Source organism: Tenrec ecaudatus, chromosome 4, assembly GCF_050624435.1.
Source record: "Tenrec ecaudatus isolate mTenEca1 chromosome 4, mTenEca1.hap1, whole genome shotgun sequence".
NCBI classification, from domain to species: Eukaryota; Metazoa; Chordata; class Mammalia; order Afrosoricida; family Tenrecidae; genus Tenrec; species Tenrec ecaudatus.
Window position 1 is genome coordinate 156,754,607 of NC_134533.1, and position 25,410 is coordinate 156,780,016.

Genomic DNA, 25,410 nt, shown 5'->3' on the forward strand with positions numbered 1-25,410 from the left:
TGCAAAGTGGAGACTATTGATCTGTGGGATCTCTGTACCCTGGTTTGATGCATCCTTGGTGGCACCATGGGTTAAGTATTAGTTTGCTAACCACAAGCCAGTGGGTCAAACTCACCAGCATCTCCAAGATTGTCTGTTCCCGGAAAGATCGATGGTCTTAGAAACCCTGGAGGAGTTCTCTGTTCTATAGAGTCACCATGAGTCAGAAGCATCATCCCCCCCTCCCCCCGCACCGCCCTGCCGGCAGAAGATAATGCCCCGGTTCTGTTCCCTGGACAGCTACAATGTCCCTGGAGGGTTCAGATTCTTAAACACATGTACCCAACATCGGTTCCTTCAACTCACCTTTCGTTCTTTAAAGTCGCAGAGATGTCTTGTCTGCCACCTTTTATGTTGCCATCTGCTTTTTCTGTCCTCAGTGACACTGCAGTTCCTTTGCTAGATACGAGTCCCTGACCCCAACCCCACAAACATGTTGGCATTTAGGTCATTGTTTTCTCATGTGGCACCTCCTTTATAAAACAGCATAGATGTGGTTCACTTTTCAGCTGTGAAAAAGGAAAAAAGCGAAGATTTTCAATAGCAGTATCTATTTATGAAAAATAACATTTTGCAACTTGATCTGTTTTCCCACAAACCTGTTACTGTTACAGTTAACCTACCTGTCTGACAGTGACTGCTTTCATCTCACTCCGGTTGTTGTTGTGGTTAACTGCCACCAAGTAGACCGGCTCATAGCAACCCCATGCACCATGGACAAAAGGCTGCCGGGCCTGGGCCTATACCTTTCCCATGATCAGTTAAAGACCAAGCTGCTGTGATCCATTGGGTTTTTATTAGTTGACTTTGTGAAGTAGATTTCTAGGCCTTTCTTCCTAGTCAGTTTTCATCTGGAAACTCCACTGAAACGTTTATAAGCATGATAGCAACATGCACACCTCCATTGGCTGAGTCAAACTTGGGTCTCCTGTGTGGAAGGTAAAAAATATTCCACTGATCCACCACTATTATTATGATTAGTTTAAGTGTAGCATCTAACTAATGAAAAAAATTAACACTTGAGGTGCCTCTTGTTTTATTTAATTCAAATTTAATATCATTCCTGAAACAGAATTATTTTTTACATTCCAGTTTTAAAATTCAGCTAAGGAATAGGAGTAAAGATTTAAGAATCAGTTTTATGTAAAATGCAAACACTTAAAATAAGTAAAGCAATTTTAAGAAGAATAAAATCAGAATGGCTTACTCAACACTCACTGCCACTGAGTCGATTCTGACTCATAGCAACATTTGGACAAGGTAGAACTGCCCCTGAGGGTTTTTGAGACTAACTCTTTATGGGAGTAGAAAGCCTCATCTTTCTCCTTTAGCGTGGCTGGTACTTTTGCTTACGCACTCTTAATTGTTAAAGACTTAATATAAAGCCATCGTAATTAAGACCATAGATTATCGTAAATGTAGACATAGATAAATGGAATGGACTTGAAAAACAATAAATTGACCTACATGTATATTGTCATTTAAATTAATGTCATTTAAATTGTGTCAACACAAATACAAAATTCAATGAGGAAGGAAAGTATTTTTAACAAATGGGACTGAAAAAACTAAGTGTCAGTAGAGGGAAAAGTTAGCTTGAAATAAGGACCACATCCACTGCCTTTGAGGGAGTGTTGTCTCCTGGTGACCCCAAAGCAGAACTGCTTGCTCCCTAGGGGTTAGTTGCTGTTGGCTTTATGGGAACAAGTTGCTAGGCCTTTGTTCTGCTGTGCTTCTGGATGGGTTTGAATCACAACTTTTATGTTAACAACCAGTCACAGACCACCTGTGCTACCTCGGCACTTAAAATAGATCACAGGCCAGATCGTGACACCAAAAACAATAAAGCTGCTCTAAGAACGTTTTTGCAACCTTAAGGTGGGCAGCGATTTCTTGGATAAGCCTAAAAAGCACCAGTCATGTTTTAAATGTATAAACTCGACATTTTTAATTAAACTCTTGCTCTCTGAAATACATCCTTAAGGGAGGGGGAGGCAAGGCACAGCATGGGAGAAAACAGTGACAATATATGTGTCTGACAAATGATGTGTTTATATGAAAAACTAAAGAACACACGTAACTCAATAATAACAAGATAATCCAATTAAAAAACAACAAACTTGAAAGACACTTGAAGGAAAAAGATCTATGAACGGCCAGTAATTGCATTAAGGGGGCAGGGAGAACCTCAACATCCTTAGTCGTTAGAGAAATGCAAGTTTTAAAGAAGAGTAAGATAGCACGAGGCACCCGTTAGAGCGGCTGCAGTGGCCTCTGTCACTGGCGATGTCCGTGTGAGTGTGGCGGCCAGCACTCCTTCCACTCCCTGCTGGTGGGAGAGTGACACAGCTGACATGTGAAGTTACGCAGTTATCCAGCACACAGCCAAGTCATTCTGATGTTATGTATTTAACCAAGAAAAACGAAACCTTATGTTCCCAAAAGACTTGTATACAAATGTTATAGCAACGTTAGTCTTAGAAGTCTGGTCTTGGAAACAACCTAAATGCCTATCAGCAGAGGGATCAATAAACAAGCTGTGGATCTACAGATCAGAATTCTACCAGCAGGAAAAGGGACATAGTACAGAAAGAGCAACAATAGGAATAAACCTCAGAACCATGCTGAGTGAAAGATGTCAGGCGTGAAAGAGTAAACTATTGTAAGAGATGCAGATTAGTTTTTTGTGGCAGCAAACAAATCTATCATTGTCTGGAGGAATCAGGGTACAGAAGGGCACAAGGAGGTTTTTGGTGGTGATAAAAAAAAGTTCCGTTTCCTGATGGTGATGGTCCTGACATTTGTCAAACCTCACTAAATTATGTTCTTTCAAATGAGTACAGTTATACATAAATTATATCAGTCAGGCTAGTTTTTAGAAATGTAATTTGAAGTATTTAGTTACATCTTTAAACTTTATGATTTTATATGCTATGCTTGATTAATATTTTAGTAAAGTACTCTTGCTTTTAGGAAAGAGAAATCAATATCGTCTACCATCTTGATCACCCATCCTATCCTATCTCTTTAAAAGATAAAAATTGTATGAAATGTGATGAACTGTCTAAAGTAAACATTCACAATCAGAGACTGAAAGACCAGGGGGCCTGCCCTGTGTGCAGGGAAACACAGAGCAATGGGAGGGCCAGACTTAGTTTCATGTCCCAAATGTGCCTCCTAGGGTATGCCTTAAACTCTGAACGGGTCGAGTATCCTGCTGGAAATTGGAGATATTTTTATTACCAACAAATAGGGCTATTTCAATATCAAGCAAACTCACAGACACAAAGGCATCTTCCTAAACATCCCAGATCTCCTTACCTGAGCATTATATAGTCACACCATAACTACTTTTAAATAAAACATCCATTCAACCCCGGGACTCGAGAGGGCGTAAACGACGCCACGTCCAACCAGAAATCTCTAGCACCACTTAGGTCTTGTACCTTTCAGAGAGAGACCTCAATTGTACTCTGAGGAGATTTCATTTCCTGTTTGGAACCCTCGCATGGTTGGCATTATGTGCAGAGAAATTACTCTACGTGGAGCCTTGGGCCATTTTCTTTTAATGTAGGAAGGAGTCCAAACATAAAATGCTTATAGGAACAGGTATTGGAACGCACTACTTTACAACTTAGTACTTCAAAGCTCAAATACAAATTTAGGGGGGGGGGTACCTGTTTGCTTCGGACATCACAAAAGAACAGGCTACCAAAGAGTTGAACTAGAATTGACATCATTGCTTCTAACCTATGTCTGATTTTCTGTTAGAAATAAAATCAGTGAAGATCTAGCCTTGGAAAGATAAGTCAACCACCCATCACCATCTTTATACCTTAAGTTAACCATTTACAACCTTTTTAAACTCACTATTTCCCTTTTCCCCATGCACTGTTAACCACTCATCTTTTTTTGTCCTTATGGATTTTCTTATTCTAGATATTTCATACAAGTACGGTCTTGTAATATTTGCCCTCGTGTGCCTGAATTATTTAACTCAGCCCATCACTTTCAGGGTGCATCCATGTGGTAGCATTTATCAGAACTTCCTAACTCTTCATGTCTTAATAATACAACTCCATTATATATAAACTGCATTTTGCTTATCCATCCATTGATGAGCATATGAGTTGTTTCCACCTTTAGCTATTGTAACTAAGGCTGCAGCAGATACTGGTGTATGAGTCTATTTGAGCCACAACTTTGAGTTTTGGAGAGCTTAGATATAAGAATAGAATTGCTGAGTGTTTTAGCTTATTTTGTATTTTTAAAAATACAAAAAAATTGACACTCATGTATAAGAAATAACTGTATTAAGATTGAAATTTATATCAAGGAAGTGGCCCATGGGTCAGATGCTAGCTGGACGCACTTCGAGACTCACACAGCTGCCAGTTGATGAAGTAGGAAGGTGAAATGGGAAGCTGGCGATCCCATGGTTCCAGAGTGGGCAGGAGCATAGCACGGCACCAACAGCTTCCAGGGTCTGCAAGACACTTGGGCCACCAGCACCAGAAACCAAACACAGAATCCAAGTAAACAGGGAGGAGAAGGACAGAGAGAGAGGCCAGTCCTCCACAGCATCTCTTACAAACAGGTCACACCCCCAAGGAGATGACATTAGTCTGTCCTGACTGAAAGGCTGGACTCCACCGGTACCTTCCCATGGGTGTACCAAGTTGAAACAAAGCCTACCCATGACACTGGGACATACGGCATTAATGGGTTTGCTGTTTTTGAAGAACCGCCACGCTATTTTCCATAGTGGCTGCTTCATTTCACATTCCTATCCAACGTCTTGGTATTTGGTAGAAGCCTCCTGAATAGTCTCTGCACCTTTTACCCCAGTCTACAGTGGAGAGGCAGGCTGTCGCTGTGCAGTCAGAAACCAAAAGGTGGTTGGTTTGGCACCAACCCCAGTGACTGCTGCCATGTTCCCCACAGAGTTTTATGACATTAATCTTAATTCCACACAGGCACCCTTTTCCAAGCTACTGGATATGAAGCATAATGGCTTGCAAGCAAAAGCAGAAGGCTATCCTGGGGTGATAGGAGAAGAGAGATTATTTTTATCTCCTCTGCACCTAAGCACAAGCATAGCCAAGGCTTTTCAAGGGATACCGGATAGCCCGTGTCGGCACCTTCTCGGAGACAGAGGGTTAAGTGGACATGTTGCCTCTGGCTCAGTGTTTGTGTCTGGAAACTGTGTCTTTTCCTTTTACTATCATTCACTAATAAACTAATGGATCTACTTTGTAAAAAAAAAAAGGTTATGGAACTACTGCATGAGTTTATAAACCCCCTTCTGGATAAATGGTTCTTTTGATCTTTCAATACTCTTCATTTCCATCTCATTGATTTTCCAATTCCAACACAACTGTGCAATAACAATAATGACGATTTAAACCCGAGACAATAGTCCTCGGCAAAGAACCAGGGATTTCGGCATTTTTAAATGATTCTGTTTTTAGTGGTTGTCTTACCCTTGCAAATGTCTGTAATAGCCAGTGACTGCTGATACTCCTCTTTCCTTCCTGATTTTTAAACAGCGTCCTGCTTTAATACAGCTATGCATTGTATTGTGATCCTGAGAAGCCAGAAAATTGGCTCCATATTTGCACTAAACCTAAAATATGAATTTGGGATATCTTATTTTTATATTAACGTCTATTTTGTACTGCATGTGGTATGATGCACATATCTGTTCATGGTAGATACATTTGACTACATTTATTCACAGAGATTTATATAGAGACATAAAAAACCAGGCATAGTCAGTCATGTGTGTTCATTATATAGAAAGGTTATTGAGGATGCAAAGATATAAAAGATAGAAGAACCTAGTAATTGCCTTTAAGATCAGAGCACAAAGCATTAGTTTGTATTTTACAAGGCCAGCCAGCAACAAAAGAGCAGTAATTTATGAGCTCAGCGTAAAAGAATAGCATAATTACATTAAAAATTAATGCTAATGATCACTAAAATGGGGAAGGTGGTTATGATGAAAGTTTGTATTCATCTTCCCTGGTTTGAATGATGGCTAGTGGCTTGATTAATGGCTTAATTTCTATCAATTAGCGGGGAAAAAATCTCCTGCGAGACAAGGGTAAATTGAGCATTGAATTACATATCTTGCTTTTGTGTGCTAAGAAAAAGAGCTGCGTATCTCTGATATTAGCCACAGTGACAAATGTGGTGTGCCCGCGATGTCTGCGTTCGCTCTCCTGACAGGCGAGCCGTGTGTGGTTATGGGGTGTTTGGAGATGGCTGGCAGACAGCGCTCCCTGCAAGTTCCTTAGAAACGTAACGACTCTCCGTCTGCAGCAGTTTGATTAGAGCCCGTCAGAATCGTCGAATGAGAATGGACAGCAAGCAGAAGCTACGAAGTCTGCGTCCTGCCCTGTGAATTGGATGCACCTCTAACTGTCTTGCTTTCTCCCCCCTATTAAAATGAGAAAACTGCCCCTAGGCTTAGCTTTGTTGAAATTATTATTGCTTCACACTCCAGTAAAGTGGGTTTGACTCTCCATGCTGCTGATTATATTTGGAACAGGGGTAAGACAGTAGTCTATGTAGTTCACTGGAGAATGAAGATATAGTAAATGGAGAAAAAGATCGACCAACATCAGTTCATTTCAAGTTAAGTATATTTTGAGATAATGTTGAAGAAAGCACAGCATAAATTATTTTATAACTTGTTACATTTCAAAACCTTACTTTTTCAGGGATGGTACAGTGTGTACTTGTAATTAGTCTGGACCCCAAAAACCTGATCAAGGGGAAAAGGGTAGAAAACCTCGAATCTCGTTTAAGAATAGTATAAATCACTGGACTAGGCTGTTGTGGAACATCTGTGCCCCTGCAGAGAACTACACCAAAACTGACTGCTGTCGAGTCGATTTTGACTGGTGGCCACCTTATAGGTCAGAGAACTAAAGGAGCATCTGGCCGGCCAGCTCATCAGCGGAGGTAACTAGTCCAATGTGCCTTTCCTTGATTTGGCCAAATACACAGCAGTCATCCGAGTCTTGGCTCACAACAATTGTTGCACAATAAATAAGGAACCAACTCTAAAGTCATTTTCTATTGCTCAGGTTGTTTGTAGGTATAAGTGAAAGAATACTAGGTTTTCTAGTAAGTGTGGTCTTTCAGAGCCCTGGTAGCATAGTTGTTACTCACTGGACTGCAATCTGCAAGTTCAGTTGTTCGAAACTACCAGCAGCTCCATGGGAGAGAAATGGAACTTTCCACTCCTGTAAACAGGTACAGGAAACTCACCAGGGCTGTCCTCTCCTCTCCGCAATGTCACTGTGAGTCAGTATTGACTTCGATGGCAGTGAGTGTAGCGATTGAGTGGTTTTTCACGGTCATTTATAAAAACTTATTGGAATGAGACATACACAGCTCTTTACACACTTTTATCATATGTGAATGATTCTGAAAAGCTAGCTCAAGTTAATCCCAGAAGAACAAATGAGCATTTAAATAGCATCTCCTCTACAAATGAAATTAGGTTGTATTTTACTGAATTGATACACATTAAGATGTACAATAAGAAACAATATCAAAAGCACTTATTTCTACAAATGGATGGGGAGGAGGAAAAGAGCTTTTGTTGTTGGCATGAGTGGGTAAAACATTCATTTGACGGACATTTTGACTGAATTATAATCCGAGTGTTGGATCCTATTTCTGACACCAGCTGGCCATGTCACCGTGGCCAAGTTACTTATCAGCCTTAAATTGTCATCGATAATGCGATAATGATAAAAGGACTATCTATCTGAATGTTATGATAGTTCATTAAAATAATTCTATATAAAATGCTTCGTGCAGAGTGTCATAGATGTAAGTTGTTGCTGCTGTTACAAGAACAGTGCATCTGGCCCTTTCAGTAACATACAAGTAAGAAACAAGATCCTCCCCACTAGAAAGGTATTCCAAATATTGAACCAACAGATACAACACTAAACCAAGTTTGTTTTAAAGTGATTTCTGCCATGCAAAGGCCCTTTGAGGTTGTCAGCATCCATGGAAACTAATGGGACCTGCAATCCCTGAGCCTCTGTAGCACAGTAACCATGCATCCGCCACGCACAGAGCCCCACTCAGCTGCAGCCTTCACTGAGCCAGAGTAGGTGGGTAGGAACATGCAGCAGTCCCACCCTCCACTGCTTCCCTCCCCTGCACCTCCTTTCTGTCATCCCTCAGTCCTGCCACAACGAATGTGCTGCCACAGCAGCTGCATGCTAGAACACATACCTGGCTAAGCTCCAGAAGGGTTACTGACTTTAAACCCTGCTCTTGGAGATTCCGAGGCTAATAATCAATCGTTAGTTAATATCCACCTCAAAACAGCAGGAAAGTATTGCTCTCGTTCCATTCCTAGTGGTGGCTGACATTCAGTTGCTGCTCCATGTGCCTCCATAGCCCTGTGCCAAGCACTTTTCAGACACCATTTCCCAGACTTCCCATCTTTCTCCTCTCTGCTCAATGTCCCCATCTCGAGAACTCTCTGTGGCTACTCTAACCGAGACAGCTCCCGGCCTCCTCTCTAGCCCTCTACCTGGACTTACTGCCATTGACATTATTTTATTTCCTTATTTTTCTTTCCCAGATAAGCTCCATGAGGGAAGAAACTATCTTATTTGTTGCTAAATTCCTCTCTCCGCTCTCTCCTTCGCTGTGACTGTGCACACCCCACTGATGAGAAAACCAAGACCATCGCAGGGCCTTGGAGCGGGTGAAGTAGTGGAGACAGGGTTTCTACTACTGGGCCCTGACCCTTTGGGCCCAGAGTTCCTCCTGTGTGCAGACATTTTTTAAAGTTACAGAAAAACTCATATAATCTGACATTTCCTCCCATGAAGCTTTGTCAATGTTGTTAGTGGTTCTTTTGTGCCCTTTAATTTCAGAGCCTCAGTAAATGTTTATTGACTCTTTACTGAGTAACAGAGCCTCTCACAGTAAGTTCTGGAAGTGACACATAGAGCAGGTATGTGCTCTCTAGCTGGAGAGACGAAACTCTGAGTCATAAAAAGACTAATGTCAGTGCAGGTCACGTATGCTAAGACCAGATGAATTATAGAAGAGGCCCCTTTCCTCTTGAGTGACGAAGGACAGCATCGCCAAAAGGTGGGCTTCAGGCATGATCTTGAGTGACAGGGAGGGAGGATTCAGAACAGGTGACAAGAACTAAAAGAGGCATTCTGGGGAGCTCTCTTTTTTTCAACAAAGCCTAATCCGGTGCCAGATTCTCTTGCATTTATTAAGTATTCTTCTACATAGGTGTATTAAATAACAAATTCAAGTTATTCTCATTACTTGATATGACATGGATAACAAGTTAACATAAGGGACCCCTTCCAAAGGAGATTGTTAGTAGAGACACCTCAAGATCCCCGTTGGCATACCTTATCGAACACGTGTGGGATCAACTTCCAGAAGACTAACAGACCTGTTCCCTTGGGCTCAGGAAGTCTTCTCATCCCACATGTTACATGTGGATGTCAGATCTAGAAACCTGCTTACAAGGAAAGGGGTCTTATGAACAGGTTTAAAATGTTGGATTCCCAGGGGTGTTCTTGGTCTGCTTTGTGAAAGAAACTCATTTTCTGTTCTGAAAGGGAACTCTATGGCTGTGTTTTATTATAATTTATGTTTATGAGAAATTATTCTAATAACTTTAGAATTCCACGTTAACTTCATGGGATGGTTGTTTGTTTGCACATGTTATGGGACCGTTAGCATTACCTACAAGGTCACTGGCATGGACTTTCCTTTTTTTCATTCTTACAAAGGACTTCAGAATACTTTATTTCAAAGGTTTTTGTTCGGTTTTTCAGTATCTGTATTATACCACAGAATGGAATTTTATGGATGTTTCAATTCCTGACTACAATTTGAGTCAATTTAATCTGAAAATAACATATTCTTTTGTATTATTCATGTATGTGTAGCAATGCTATTAGTATATAAATATCATTTTTTCCTGGAAGAGAAAGAATAACGTAAGTAACTCAATAACTATGGGGCCAACTAACCCAAATTCTTTGTAACATAAAGTGCATTTTAACTTTGGGGGAAATTCATAAAATATTAATAGTCCAAAGAAGTCCATTGAAGATGAAATTTTTGTACATAGATCTTTCAGGAGACCCAACTTGCCTTGTAGACCATGATTACATCTTGTGCAATACTGCCATCTGCTGTCAGCCTAGCGTTGCTGCCAATTTAAAGGGGCTTGGTTTCTTTCTGTCATCTAGAAGCAATTTAGTCTTCTCAGATGAAAGGTTTATGTGGGACTTTGTCATCTTTGTTCACTGGTCTTAAATGTGAGTACCATATAGTAATATTGTAAAAGAAAATTCTATGAATACTGCATCACAGAAAATTGAGTATCAAACACAACAGAAGTATATAACTTTTCTAAAATCATATTAACAGTAGCTAATAAATTGTTTTAATTTTCATCATAAAAGGAGTGCAATGATTTTCCAGGTAGAGTTGGATTTTTTGGTTTTGCCTGGATGGTCTTTGGTCTGTAGCGATTTCATTTTCAGATTCTCTCTTTTTACTTTTACTATGAACTACATGTGTCTTTACTTCTATCAGACAAACAATGGATGGAAGTCATTTGATTAGTAATCTTCTTTATCAAAAAGAATCAAGGGATAATGTATTATGCTTCCTCCATGTTTACCATGTTAATGTCTAAAATTGTTCCAGAATGTTGGTTTTCCTTCTAACTTGGCGTTTGCCTTTACTTTTACTGTGTGCTCACTTGTGTGCTGGGCATTCATGTAGAGCAGCACATAAACCACAACTAGTTTTCATTCTCGTTTCTCCAGGTCTTAAAATTGGTACAAGGTTTGAAAATGACCAATTGGCATGTGTACTTTAAGAAACTGAACCCGAATCAAAAATCGATTGGTATGAGTATATAAAGAATCCCTTTATCCACGAGGGTACATTCTAAGACCCCAATGTATGCCTGAGACCTCAGATAGTACTTAACCCTGTGTCTGTATTGTATGTATCATGCCTTGCTCTCTTACCCATACGTATGGCAAAGTTTAGTATGTGAATTAGGCACAGTAATAAACTGGCAGCAAGGACTAGCAGGCGGTTGCATAGATAGCTCATCTCCACGGGACCAAGGGATCGGCTATGCCCCTGGGTGGACAGAGTGCGAAGCCTGAAGATGACTCTGTTCATGTAATGTTTTCAGACCACTCAGAAAGTAAAGCCTGAGATAAAGTGGGGGAAACTACTGTTTTGTTCTGCTTCCCAAAAGATTACAACGGGTCATACTTAAGATACACATTTGTGTGCATCAGGATTAGGATTTTGAGTGTGTTGCAATTTGAGAGATTATTTTTTATGCCTGTTGTTTTCAGATACCATGGAGCTAGCCTGTTAAAGGACTAGAAATGTCAAGCTCCCATGAATCTTACCCATTGTAATTTAAATATCACTTTCTTACAGCCAGTGAATTTGTTCCCACATGGGAAGCAAAAACGACATTGGTTAGTTTTCCTGTTTTTAGTCAAAGAAACTGGCTCCCTGTGATATGCTGTGCCACTTGCTGACCCCGACATGATTTTCAAAGAAGCACAAAGAAAATAATGTTCCTGGTTTTGTTGCTGTTGTTATTGTTTTTCCCGGCCTTTCTCTTCCTCTGTTTATAATTTGCCCTCTGCTGTTTTGCTAAGCATCCTGCTCTGTCAGCCAACCTCTGCGATAACACTTTTATTTGTATTAGGAGCTGGTTGTGTATCCAGATTGAAGGCTACGAATTCCACAGTTTTGGACATCAAGTACTGTTTGTGAGCTCACCTCTGACATTTAAAACTAATGATGTGCTTTGCAAACCCAAATGAGAGAATGTTAGAGAAGAAGAAGGGAAAATCTAAGGGATCAAACAGTCAATACATATGAGACATAATCCTGAAGTAAAAAATTCTGTCCTTTAGGTTGGGAATTAGTGAATGCAGAATAACATTAGGAAGACTGGTTAAAACTCAGACAAGCATTTTCATATTGACAAAGAAATTAAAGTTGAACTGTGAGCTGCTATCCCTTATGACTTTACGCTATTTCTCTGCTACATTCACACTGCTGTGTGTGTAACTAATAAGGATGCTGCCCATGGCTATGGGGGTGAGGTGTTAATGTTAGTATCACCTGGGCCAAGAATCTTCTCTTGTTTCATATGCTCAGCTGGCACATTCCATAATCAAAATCCAGGGGAGCTTTTATTCTAAAGCAGGTGGAGCTATTTGTTCTTCCAAGGTACCTTGCAGTGTTTGCTTTTATGTCGGAAACCGTGACTCTTCCACAGAGGGGTGTGTGGCCCTGGCAGCGGCTGCTTCCAAGCATTCCATGTGTGATTTCTCACATGAGAAAAGACTGTTTACAGCTATCAGGGACACAGCTTCAGAAGCGCTGTCTTTCTCATACATTGTGGGAATTCGCAGGAGACTGTAAAATGAAATTTGTGGTTGGCCAAAGTTGAGATGAAGAATTTTCAGAACACATTTTTATTGAATTTAGAAAACCAAATTATTTTATAGCAACATTTAACCTTTTCCGCTTAAATCTGCTTGGGTGTAAAAAATAATTACTTTGATGCAAGTAACTCCATTTGATTTCAAACCAGTCATTGGAGCTGCGTTTGTTTGTTTGTTTGTTTGTTTGTTTGTTTGTTTGTTTTGAAAATAAATCCAGCCATTATTCATATGGAGCCCTGGTGAAATACTGGGTTACCTGGTAGGCTGCAAAAGCAAGGCCAGTAGTTTAAACCCAGCAGCCACTCCAGGAGAAAGATGTCTTGAGAACAATGAGGGCAACAGATGTACAACTGTGCCTGACATACAGTGGGTGGATGGATGGATGGATGGATGCATTATGATAAGAGCTGTACGAGCCCCCAGTAAAATGATTAAAAAATATATACAATTACTCTTTAATAACTCTTGTACACACACATACGCAGAGATTTACAGTTTCTCAAGTGCTCTGGAGAAGTTGTGTGTCCTATAAAGTCACTGTAAGTCAGAATCAACTCAGTGGTATTAGGGTTTTTCTTGTTATTGTAAAATCCAAGAATGTTTACATAATAGATCCTAATTCAGTTATGTATTCATATCAGCTTAGGGTAGGACTCTTTGTAGCATGTGAAAAATGTTTAACATGAACTGATGTATTTCTGTGACCATTTATTAAAACAAACACTATTTATAAGGGCAAAAGACAGAACACCACTCTAATGACCATCAATAGAGCCTTAGTAGGATCTTAAACCATAAAATCGATTTCCTTATGCCAATGTAAGATAGAATAAGCACGTCTATAGACTGCTGCGAAACGATAAGCCTAACCCAAACCCTCTGCTTTCCAGTTGATTCTGACTCCTGCCGACCTTCTGTGTCAGGGTGCTCAGGCTGTAACCTCTGAGGGAGCATACTCACACACAGCTGAGGGGCTCACACCCCCAACCTTTCAGCTAACAGCCCAAGGTCTAGCCTCCTGTACCGCAGGTATCCTATTCAGGAGTGAGCGTGAAGATCGGTTGCTAGGTGGAAAAGTAATGAACACGGATGTGTGGGGGATGCTAATTTTGTATAAGGACAAGGGGATTATTTATATTCCTATTTTGGGGAATGAAGAGTGGGAGGGTTATCCAAAACTTGATTAAAAAGATTACTTCTGGATTAGAAAAAAAGAAATGGGAACGGAAGCGCCTGCCTCTCTCAATGACATGTAAAAGGTCATTCAAACCAACCAGCCCAGCCCATTGCCCTTGGGTTGATTCACGTTCAGGGAGACCCCCAACATACAAATCCACGCTGCTTCTGCAGGGTTTCTTGCCTTGAATCTCGATGCTGCTGTTCTCCTGCAGAGACATGTCATGCGTGTCAGCCCGTGTTAACAACTGATCTCACGCCGCCTGTGCTGCCTAATGCACATCAAGGTGCTACCCAATTAAAACATGAATGTTAATCACATAAACAATTAACCAAATGAGACATGAAATTCCAGAGAAACATGAAACAAGCCTAACTTTATATCATCAAGTCAGTAGCATAATCCCATGGAGATTTATTTTAAAGACGTGAAACTATTTTGACTGTGTACCAGTGTGATAAATCCTAAGATCAACACACACACTTGCACACATTTTTAAATGACATGAAATCATCTTATTAATAATGGTATGTTGAAACTAATACAGTCGAAGAAAAACAAATAGTACTTTGGATCCTATCATTAAAACCTAAGTATTAAAAAATAATAACAAAAATAAAACCTTAGGGGGGAGCGGGGAGGAAAGGGGGGGAAATGAGGAGCTGATGCCAGGGGCTTAGGTGGAGAGCAAATGTTTTGAGAAGGATGAGGGCAACAAATGTACAAATGTGCTTGACACAATGGATGTATGTATGGATTGTGATAAGAGTTGTACAAGCCCCCAATAAAATGATTTTTTTTTAAAAAACCTAAGTATTGAGAGTAAGGGAAAGAGACACCAATGTAAATCCCGCCATTATGTAAAAATCCTGCAGCCTTTCCTTTGTTTGTTAATAATATTGTGAACTCCTATTAATTCTTCTCTTCTGAAACGTGTCCTGTCCCACCTCCTGGCAAGGTTCAGAAGTGATGGTAGCACAGTATCAGTGCACCTGGAACGTCCTGTCACCACTAGAGATAAAGTAATTAGAGCATCAGTATAAAACTAGATGCCCTAGACTGACGTGCATTAAGTCTCTGAGTCTTCATAAACTTATACTGCCCATCTTTGGTCTCTTTTGTGCCGAAATCAATACCTAAGGGTTTAGAATCAAGCATTCCCTCTGTCGAGATTATATTTCAGTCAATAAATAATCAATGAAGAAAAGTTCTTCATTAAAGAAAACACATAGCAACTAGTAAATACATAAGGAATTAGACAATCATCACTTTGCAGCTTCTAAGAAAACAGTGGATCTAAGCAACAAATATCAATGTCTGCTAAAACCATTAAGTAGGAGGCTGACAAGAGTACTTTGTAACGGAATGGTCAGATAGATATGTGGAACCCACTGATTAAGCTTAATGTTCATCAGAGTGGGGAAAGCACATTTCGATTTGACTATTAGGATTGTACCGCACCATCTATGAAAAGAGATTTTGAATCACAAGAAATTGAACCTGGATATGAATAGGACTCTCGATCTAACTCCTCGTCTACACACCATAGGGAAGCCAGAGGAGCATGTTATCTGGCTCTAGGCGGTTATGCGTGTAGACCAGTCCAGAATGTAGACCAATGTTAGTCCAGTTCAGAATACAGGATGTTGTACAGGATAAATGATTGTTTCCTCAAGAAGTGACAAAGGGACAGAGTGGTGAGCTGGAAGAGTTGTAAAAGTGTCATTTGTAGCCCTTGCTTGAAATTGGTTCAAGCAAACAAACTATTATAAAAGACATCTTAAAAGACAGTTCAAGAAAATGAAGCATGGAGTGTATGAGACGGTATTAAAAACTTAATGATAACCCTGGTGGTTTTGAAAATAACATTCTAGTAACTTTGATGTTTAAGTCCTTATCAGAAACGCATGCTAAAATATTTAGGAGTGATGCAGATGCACCATGAGTCAGAATTGCCTCACTGGCAGTAAGCGAGTGAGATGGTCTGACATGTGAGATTACTTTTAAAGAGTCCAGACCCACCCCAAAAAGTATTTTTTAAGCACACAAGAGCTAGCTTAAATAAGAATTGTAGAAAGTTAATAACTATGAGGCGGGGTGGAGAGTATAGGTAGGCTCATTGTGCTTTTAATTATTTTTATGTGTATTTCCATGATAAAAAGTTAAATTAAAAAAAAACCCTCCCGCCAGATTATCCCGATTAGCTAAGACCATTATTGCAGCGCCTTCTGAGCAATATTTAAGTTTTAGATGATTTCAGGAACATTGTACGTGTGGGTTTCAGGGTGAGGGTGGGGGCTTCTTCAGTAAAGCTTAACGGGAACGTCTTCTCTTTACATCTCATTAAACTTTACAAGTAGTAAAATGTAAGAAAGAGCATTGCTGCGGTGCAGTGTTGTTAACAAGCTTACCTCAAAAGACACGGACTTTTTGCCTTCTTTTTTAGATCAAGCCACCCTGGTAGAACAAGTGAAAAGAGTCAAAGAAATTGAAGCTATTGAAAGTGATTCTTTTGTTCAGCAAACATTCAGATCAAGTAAAGAAGTCAAAAAGGTAAGTTTTCATCCAGGCGTTATGAATAAACCTTTGGATTCCAACTGAAGAGATGCTTTTTTTATTGGCTTGTTCTTAAATACAAGTGCTGTTTCTAATAGATGAAGTTGGATGAACGCGCTCAGGGATGTTGGAGAAAGAATCGATGAGAATCAGTCCAAATGTGTACAAATTATGCCATAAAAATGGACATGGATAACATTTTTGTTTTAAAATTCACCAAAAAGGCAAAGTAAGATGTCAGTCTGACAGCTCTATAGCAGTAATACATATTTCATGAGCACATACAACTGTCTTTTCAAATGTATACATCAACTTTTTGAACTGGCATTGTTAGAAAAAAAAGTTCAGACCGGGTAAAAACTGCTACCCGAGTAATCATTTCTGTCTGCTGGTTACAGCTCTGAACACCCAACAGAGCACTTCTTCTCTGTACCCTTGGGTCCCGTCCCCATGAGTCAGAACCGAACAACAACTGCAATATGTAATTTACCCTCTGTGCCCAGATGAGTATCCCTGGCTCAACTTTTATGAAAAGAAGCTTTGACTGGCATTTTATTGATGTTGAATGTGCCGTGTATTTTTTCACTCATTAACAGGACTACATTTAGAAATTTGTGTATGTCCCTTTAGAGTAGGAAAAGGCATTTTTTTTCTTTGTTTGTTTTGCTTAGGGTTAGGGTTAGGTTTATGCCAAGGGTTAGAGTTAAGGTTAGGGTTAGGGTTAGACCTAGCGTTAGGTTTAGAGTTAAGCCTAGGATTAGGGTTAGGGTTCGGAAAAGGCATTCTATGAAATACAAGCATATGTATTCTTTTAATAATATACAATGAAGACACGGCTATAGCCACCACTTATTCAAAAATGGTCCTCATCTGTTAGTGTATGAAGTGACTACATAATATTCTGCTGACAAATGAGTCATCAATCGTGTGTTTGTTCTCTGTGGTTTAATATTTAAGTATTTGTAAGTTTATAGCTAAATCATACATCTTTGTAAGTATCCATTATTATTACCTTGAGATAAAATTTTCAAGGTAGAGATGCTTGTTCAAGGTCATTGTGGCTTCTTTCAGTACATGGTCAAAAGTCAAAACATTGTGCCACCTGAGATGATACCCAGAAGTGCAAGGAAATGTCTGCCTCCCACACGGTGATCGGCACCCAGTCCCCTCAGACTTTCTGTGGTGACTGGCCTGATAGGTAAAATGTCATCTCATTTCATTAGCCTTGAGATTGTTCTTTTTTTAACAAGTGCAAGGAATAGCTTTTCAATTACTGTGTGCGTATAAAAATAATGCCTTCGGGACAGTAGGTTGAGCATATTGCACCAGGGTCAGCCTGCAGAACCCATGGTCCCTGCCTTGTCATTTTCTTGGTTTCACTTGAACTTTTTATAATTTGCCACTGCAACTCTAAAACATGACCAGTGAAATGGACATGTAGTTTCCAGTTAGCATAACTCTTACTCTGTCTAACATTGTAAGGCTTTCCATGTGTCTTAGTAGGACTTTGACTCATTTTAATCATTGCTTTCTTGATAGATATATGTATTTTTTATGGTTTCCCTGCTTGCCAGTTCTCTTGAGTTCTCTTATGATAAACCATCATTTTCTTTCTATGGAAATACTTCCTCCTCTATAATTAATGCTGTTGTTATGTGCAGCGAGTGGAGTTTGACCGATAGCGACCCTGTGCACAACAGAACCAAACACTGCCCAGCCTGTGCCATTCTCACACTTGTTGTCATGTCTGAGCCGATGGTTGCAGCATCTGTGTCAATCCAGCTCCTGACAGACTTTCCCATTTTTTCACTGACCCTCTGCTTTGCCAAGCATGCTGTCCTTTTCCAGGGACTGATCTCTTTTGAGAACATGTCCAAAGTAAAGTCCCCCATCCTTTCTTCTACGGAACATTCCGGTTGTACTCCTGAGTCAGATTAATTGGTTGTGTTGGCAGCCCATAGTCCTTTTAGCAGTTTTCACCAACATTGTCCCTTTCATTATGCAAGTGCATTAGTTCTTCCTTACTCATTGCCCAACTCTCACTTGTCTATGAATCCATTGAAAAGATCAGGGACACTTTCATCTTCAAAGTAACACACATCCTTGCTCTTCAGGACTTTCAGGAGGACTTGTACAGCAGTGCACTTGTACTGCAGTGCATCATTTGATGTCTTGACTGTGGTTTTCTGTAGATTGTAGACTGTAGATTCTGTGGCATTCTGTAGACTGTAGATTCAAGAAAAATTAAATCCATAACAAATTCAATATCCCCTCGGTTGTTATAAATTGGTCCAGGTGTTTTTTGTCATAGTGCATTACAATCCAAACTGATAGTTTCATTCCTTGATTTTTATCAGCAAACACTTTAATTCCTCTTCACTTTTCAACAAGCAAGTTTGTGTCATATTCATATTGAAGGTTGTTAATAAGCCTCTTCCAATCCTGATTCTTCTTCATAAAGTACAGCTTCTTTATTAGTTGCTCGGCATAAAGACTGAATAAGTTTAGTGAAAGTGTTCAACCCCGATGCACACTTTTCCTGATTATAAACCATGAACTACTACATGTTCATTTCGTACAACTACCTCTCATTCCATGTACAGGTTCCATGTGAGCGCAATGAAGTGTTTTGGAATTCCCACTCTTCTCAATGATATCCATGGTTTGTTATGATCCACAGAGTCAAAGGCCTTGGCAGAGTCAAAAACAATGAAACATCTTTCTGATAGCTTATGACACATATTCTTCTAAATCCAAGTTGAATCTCTGACCAGGTACTGCTGCAACCCTTGTTGGAAAAACTTCAGAAAAGTTTTACTTGCGTGTGAGATCAATGATACTGTTCTTTGATTGCACATCCTGTGTGAGTCACCTTTCTTTGGAATGGGTACAAATCCAGATCTCTTCCAGTCAGTGCTCCAAGTAGTTACCTTCCAGACTTCCTGGCAGAGATGAATGAGTGCTTCCAGTGCTTCATCAGCTTGTTGAAACATCTCCATTGGTATTCCATCAGTTCCTGGAACCTTGTTTCTGACTGATGCTTTTAATGTTCCTTGGACTTCTTCCTTCAGTACCATTGATTCTTGATCATATGCTATTCTTGACATGGTTGTCAACCAGTTCATTTTGGTACAATGAGTCTGTGTGTTTCTTCCATTTTCTTTTGATGCTTCCAACAGCATTCAATATTTTTCCCATAGACTGTCCCGATATTTTAACTCAAGGCCTGATTTATATCCCTCAATTTTTCAGCTTGTGATATACTGAGCATCCTCCTCGCTTTGTGCCTCTAACTACAAGCCTTTGAACATTTCATTATAACACTTTGTCTTGAGCTTCCCTTTGAAATTTTCTGTTCAGCTCGTTTCCTTCGCTATTCCATTTGATTTAGTTAATATCCTGTGTGTTTTCTAAACCAAGGGTTTTTTCTACCTTAATATTCAGGTATATATTTGTGCTTAAACTTATTTTTAATTCAAAAATGTTAGCACCTTTTCCAGTGATTGAGTGAGCCCTTGTGGTGCAATAATTACAGTACTGTGCTGCTGACTAAAAGATTGGTGGTTCAAAGCCAGTGACATCACTTGGCTTCTGCAGAATGCACAACATTGGAAACCCTCTGGGGCAGTCCTCTGTCCTGCCTGGTCGCTATTAGACTGAACAAACTTGTTGGCAATAGGTTTGGGCCAATAATTGGTGATCAAGGATTACTTAAAGGCTTGCTTAATATTATAGATCAAGGGGCAGGACATGGATCAAGAGACAGTTAAGCAAACAACAAGGGAATGCTACATGGTTTAAAATCAAGAAAGTGCACCAGAGTCGGAGCTGTTCCCATACATATTCAATCTGTCTGCTGAGCCAATCATCAGGGAAGCTGGATCTCATGAAGAAGAGTGCAGCATCAGGACTGGAGGAAGGCTTATGAACAGCCTGCAGTGTGCAGGTGACAACCTTGCTTGACGAAAGAGGACTTGAAGCACTTGCTGATGGAGATCAAGGACTGCACCTTCAGAGCATGGATCACAGCTCGCTGTCAAGAAGACCAAATTCTCGAGAAGCTGGTAGAGAAAATACTGACATTGTCAAGGGTTTTTTTCTTGCTTGTCTTGCATGATCAATGCTCATAGAAGCAGTAGTTGAGAGATCAACGGACTCGCATTGGGTAAATCTTTTGCACAAGACCCTCTTTAAAGTGTTGAAAAGCAAGGATGTTACTTTGAGGGCTAAGGTGCATCTAGCTAAGCCATGATCTTTTAGGTCACCTCATACACATGTGAAAACTGGATATTGAATAAGGAAGACCAAGGAATTAATGCATTTCATTTATGGCTCTGGCCGAGAATATTGAATGTTCCTTAGAGGCAAGGCTGGTGAGACTGCATCTCAAGTACTTTGAACATATTGTCAGAAGAGACCAGTCCCTGGGGAAGGACTCTAGCATCTAAATCAGAGTCCCAGGGTGTTGAAATGTGTTAACTGCTAGTCAGAGGGTTCAGCCCCGCCCTGAAGTACCAAGAAAGAAAGACCTGCTCATCTGCTTCCCAAAGATCCCAGCCTTGATGACAGCCCCGTGGGACTATCAGTTCTACCCTACGCACAACAACACAAAAACCAGCACAAAGCCTCTAACTTATTGCACATCTCTGAGATAATTCTGTAAATTAAGCATAGTTCTTAAAACTTTGGTTACTCTGTATATTCAGCTTGTCTGACATATAAACATCTTACCCATTTATATTTCCCCAATGTTGGCCTGCTTGTCCTAACTCCTCGCTCACCAGAAAGACCTTATTGAGAAGCACTGAACTTGTGTATAGCTGGTTTCACCACAAAAGTCTTGAAATGCATTAGCGCACTAATATTTGTGTAGTTGAATTTCAGTAGTGGGACAGTTTTTCCTGCCCTATCCTGTAGGAAAGTCTTCAAAGATAATCAACTGCATGCAACTGGGGGAAGATGTCCTTGTGAAATTTATAACAAAACCATAGGGTCATAGACCCCTGCTCAGAGAGATCCCATTATACATTTCAATAATGACTTTGTTTGCATTCTCTGATACCTTGCTAGCTTTGTAACTGCCGTGTCGGCATCTGCTCTCACTTTCCATGTAGGTTTCGTTCTAGTGCATATGTCACCGTTAAGGGTTGAGGGGACTAAGATGAAGTGCTCACTTCTGTAAGCACCTGTCACAAATTCATGTGAGAGAAAATTCATCTTTTATCCAACTCTCTTTTAGAAGGACAGCCTTTCTGATGATGGTGAAAAACATCTTGCACAAAGGTCCTTAAAGGACATTTCAAAGAAAGAATAAATCTAATTCTGGAAAACCCAGATTGGTATCTAGCACTGTTCATTGAAGCTACTTAGAAATATATTTAGTTGAAATAGTTTACAAGCATCTCTATTTCTTGGTGCTAAATCAGTGCCAACTTATAATAAACCTTATATTTAGTCATTGGGACACAGAGGTCAGAAACATGAGATGTCAAGTTGGCTTGGGAATCAAATTCTAATTCTGCCTTTGACTGGCTATATTTCCTTATTCTTTATAGCCTTATTAAACATATGCTCTCTTATCTTACAATGAGGGAACTACCCGTGACAGAAGTTTTTCCAAGGACTGCCAAAATACTTTACACAAAATAGTTTGCAAAGTACCTGCTGTGTGTATTAAGTACTAAGAAATAAAGGCTGTCACTACCACTCCTGTGAGTCTTTCCCCTTTTATTGAATAATATGTGCCAGATTTATCTGTGTCTGGTTAGGAATGATTGTGGATGCAAGGATTCTCCTTATGGTTGGGTCAGAGATTGTTTTACATACTTTTGTACCGCCTATTTATTACTGAAAAAATAGTTTAAAAATCACAAGCTTTCCACAGCCTCTTGGTGGTTTCACGCTTTGGCCCACTTTGTTGATGTGGCCCGTTGGGAACACTAGCGCACTGAGTAAATGGTGTCAAACAAGGTTGTATCTTACTCCTGCACTGCAAAAAAACAACTGGAAGTGACTAAATGAATACTGACTACCATTAATGCCAAGACGCCCTGGTAGCATAGTGGTTACTTGTTGGGCTGCTCATTGTAAGGTCAGCAGTTTGAAACCACCAGCCGCTCCATGGGAGAAAGATGGGGCTTTCTACTCCCATACAAAGCCGCAGTCTCGTAACTGTATAGGGACAGTTCTGCTCTGCCTGAAAGGGCCACTCTGAATCAACATCAACTCCATAGCAGTCAGTTTGGTGGTGGGTCTTTGTTTTTTTTTTGGGGGGGGGGCGGGTGGGGAGGCATTAATACCAGGCATTTAACACACTTAATTTCTTACATTATAATTATTCTCGTAACCATTATTTATAGATAAAGAAACCAAAATGGAAACTCAGCAAATGTTACAGCCTGGGGCCAAACGGTTAATAGTAACAATGGCCACATCCAAGGCGCAGGGCCTCTCCCACTGATGGCTCCAACAGTCCTAAGCTGGGTGCGCAGGCCTGCTGTGGTGTACAGAGAGCTGATGGTGAGGACGATGAAGACAGGGCACTGTTTCATTTTGATGCTGATGGGGGCGGTCACTATGAGCCTGAAGTGACTTGGCGCCACCTGACAACCACAGCGATAACAACGTACGTGTTGTCCAGTGATATTGGTGACATTTTTTTTCACAAGATATCAACTTTATCTTTTTTCTTTAAATCATTTTTTTGGGGGCTCGTACAATTCTTATCACAATCTATACATAAATCGTGTCAAGCACATATGTACATTTGTTGCCATCATCGTTCTCAAAACATTTGCCTCCTACTTGAGCCCTTAATATCGGCTGCTCATTTTCCCCCTCCCTCCCCACTCCCCCATACCTCATGAACCCGTCATCAATCATAAATTATTATTATTTTGTCATGTGTTACAATGTCTGACGTCTCCCCCTGCCCTCTTTTCTGCTGTCCCTCCCTCAGGGAGGAGGTTATTAGATTCCTGTAATCAGTTCCCCCTTTCTACGCCACATTCTCTCCACCCTCCAGGCATCGCCACTCTGATCACTGGTTCTGGAGGAGTCATCTGTCCTGGATTCCCTGTGTTTCCAGTTGCTATCTGTACCAATGTACATCCTCTGGTCCAACCAGATTTGTAAGGTAGAATTGGGATCATGATAGTTGGAGGGGAGGAAGCATTTAAGAAGTAGAGGAAAGTTATATTTTTCTTCATTGCTACCCTGCACCCTGACTGGCTCATCTCCTCCCCACAACCCTTCAGTAAGGGGGTGTCCGGTTGGCTACTGATGGACTTTGATGATACACTCTGTACTCATCCACCTTTACAATTACATGGTTTTTTAGTTCCTTGATGCTTGCTACCTGTTCCCTTCAACAGCTCGTGGTCACACAGGCTGGTGTGTTTCTTCCATGTGGACTTTGTTGCTTCAGAACTAGATGGCCACCTGTTTATCTTCAAGGCTCCAAGACCCCAGATGCTATATCTTTTGATAGCCGGGCACCATCAGCTTTCTTCACCACATTTGCTTATGCACACATTTTTCTTTAGCAGTTGTGTCGGGAATGTGTGCATCATGGAATGCCAATTTAATAGAACAAAGTGTTCTTGCATTGAGTAAATGCTTGAGTGGGAGCTCAATGTCCATCTACTACCTTAATACCAAACCTATAAATATATGCACATAGATCTGTTTCCCCACACTCTTATATAAATATATTTACAGGTGTACCTTCCAATCTTTAGTCCTCTGTAAATACCCTGTGTCACCTAGTTCTTTCCTCTATTTCCTTTTACCTTCCTCTTGTCCCACTATCATGCTCAGCCTTCATTTGGGTTTCAGTAATTTCTCTCGGTTACATTGCCTTTGCTGAATCCCTACCAGGCCTCTCACACCCTCCTTGCCACTGATTTTGGATCACTTGTTGCTCCCCTGTCTCTTGGTTGCTCAGCACCACCTCCTTTCCCCCTCATCCCCCTCTCCCCTGTCCCCCCGGAACCATTGGTCCCGTTGTTTTCTCCTCCAGACTATTCATCCAGTCCATCTTATCTAGATAGATCTGTAGAGATAATAATATTTACCAAAAATCAAGCCATAGCAAGGTAGATGATGGGTGAGAACACAGCTATGCCAACAAAAAAGAAAACCAGTTACCTATAGAAGAATAAATTAATTTTTTTAATTTAAAAAAGAAACACTTGTTAATAGGTCAAGGTCGGATTTTTGACCTCTAGTCGTGTCCTTCAGTCAGGTCCAATGGGGTACCATGCTTTGGCCCCAGAGTCTGTTCTTTGTACTCCCTCAGGGGCTCCCTGCTCTGCTCCCATGGTTGCTGTACCGCACGCTTTTTGTGGTTTGCCTCGGTGTCACAGAGTCAGTCTGGGCCAGTCCCGACACTGAGTCTCCAGTGTTGTCCTCCTTAGGGCCCTGGGCCATCAAGGAATGGCATGTCTCATAGTGGGATCAGCCATATTGTCCACTCTGTCCATTGGCTGTTCAGAGTGGGGATATCGTCCTCCAGGCCTGGTGGGCCAGGATGTGCTCCACTCTGTCATCCTCTCCCTTCATTTGCTCCCATTTGCTCTGATCAGACATGCCCCTCTCCCTTAGCTGCAGCTTCAGTGCCATCCTCTCAGGTAAATTTTTCTGGGGTGAGGGGCAGTTGTCCACGTAGCTGGTATGGGGGCTGAGCCCTCAGGCCCCTCCACTGGCTCCCTATTCCTTGCCTCCACACGGCGGCATTCATCTGGCACTGGCTTTATATCTGCTCCCTCTTTCCCTGAGGAGACACAAACAGTACCCTCCCCTTGGGTGAGTCAGTGCCCTATTCCCCCATCACATTTTTTTCTTTCCCCTTTCCTCCCTCCACCCCCTTTTTAGTTGGCTACAATATGTACCCCTAGATTTGGTGTGGCCCCTGCCATGCTACCTGGACCTCACCCCTGGAGTATTTGTATACAGTAGCTTTTTCCCTGTGCCCCGTTTGCACTTACCTTTCTGTTCTCTTTTTTATATATGATATCAACATTGTCATTCTGAAAAAAAATTATTAAGTAATACAAATTTGGATGTAATTTTATAATGATAATTTCTCTTATAATTAAAAGTTATCATTATTATCATTTAAAAAAA

At 40.6% G+C, this 25,410-nt stretch overlaps 1 protein-coding gene across 1 annotated transcript in view; it reads left to right on the forward strand.

Annotated features, from left to right (window-relative positions):
• RSRC1 (arginine and serine rich coiled-coil 1) overlaps positions 1–25,410 on the forward strand; it is a 463,476-nt gene that overhangs the window by 422,678 nt on the left and 15,388 nt on the right. Inside the window, exon 8 of the mRNA XM_075547871.1 lies at positions 16,175–16,281. Coding sequence (XP_075403986.1) covers positions 16,175–16,281 — 107 coding nt within the window. The remainder of the gene's footprint in view (positions 1–16,174; positions 16,282–25,410) is intronic.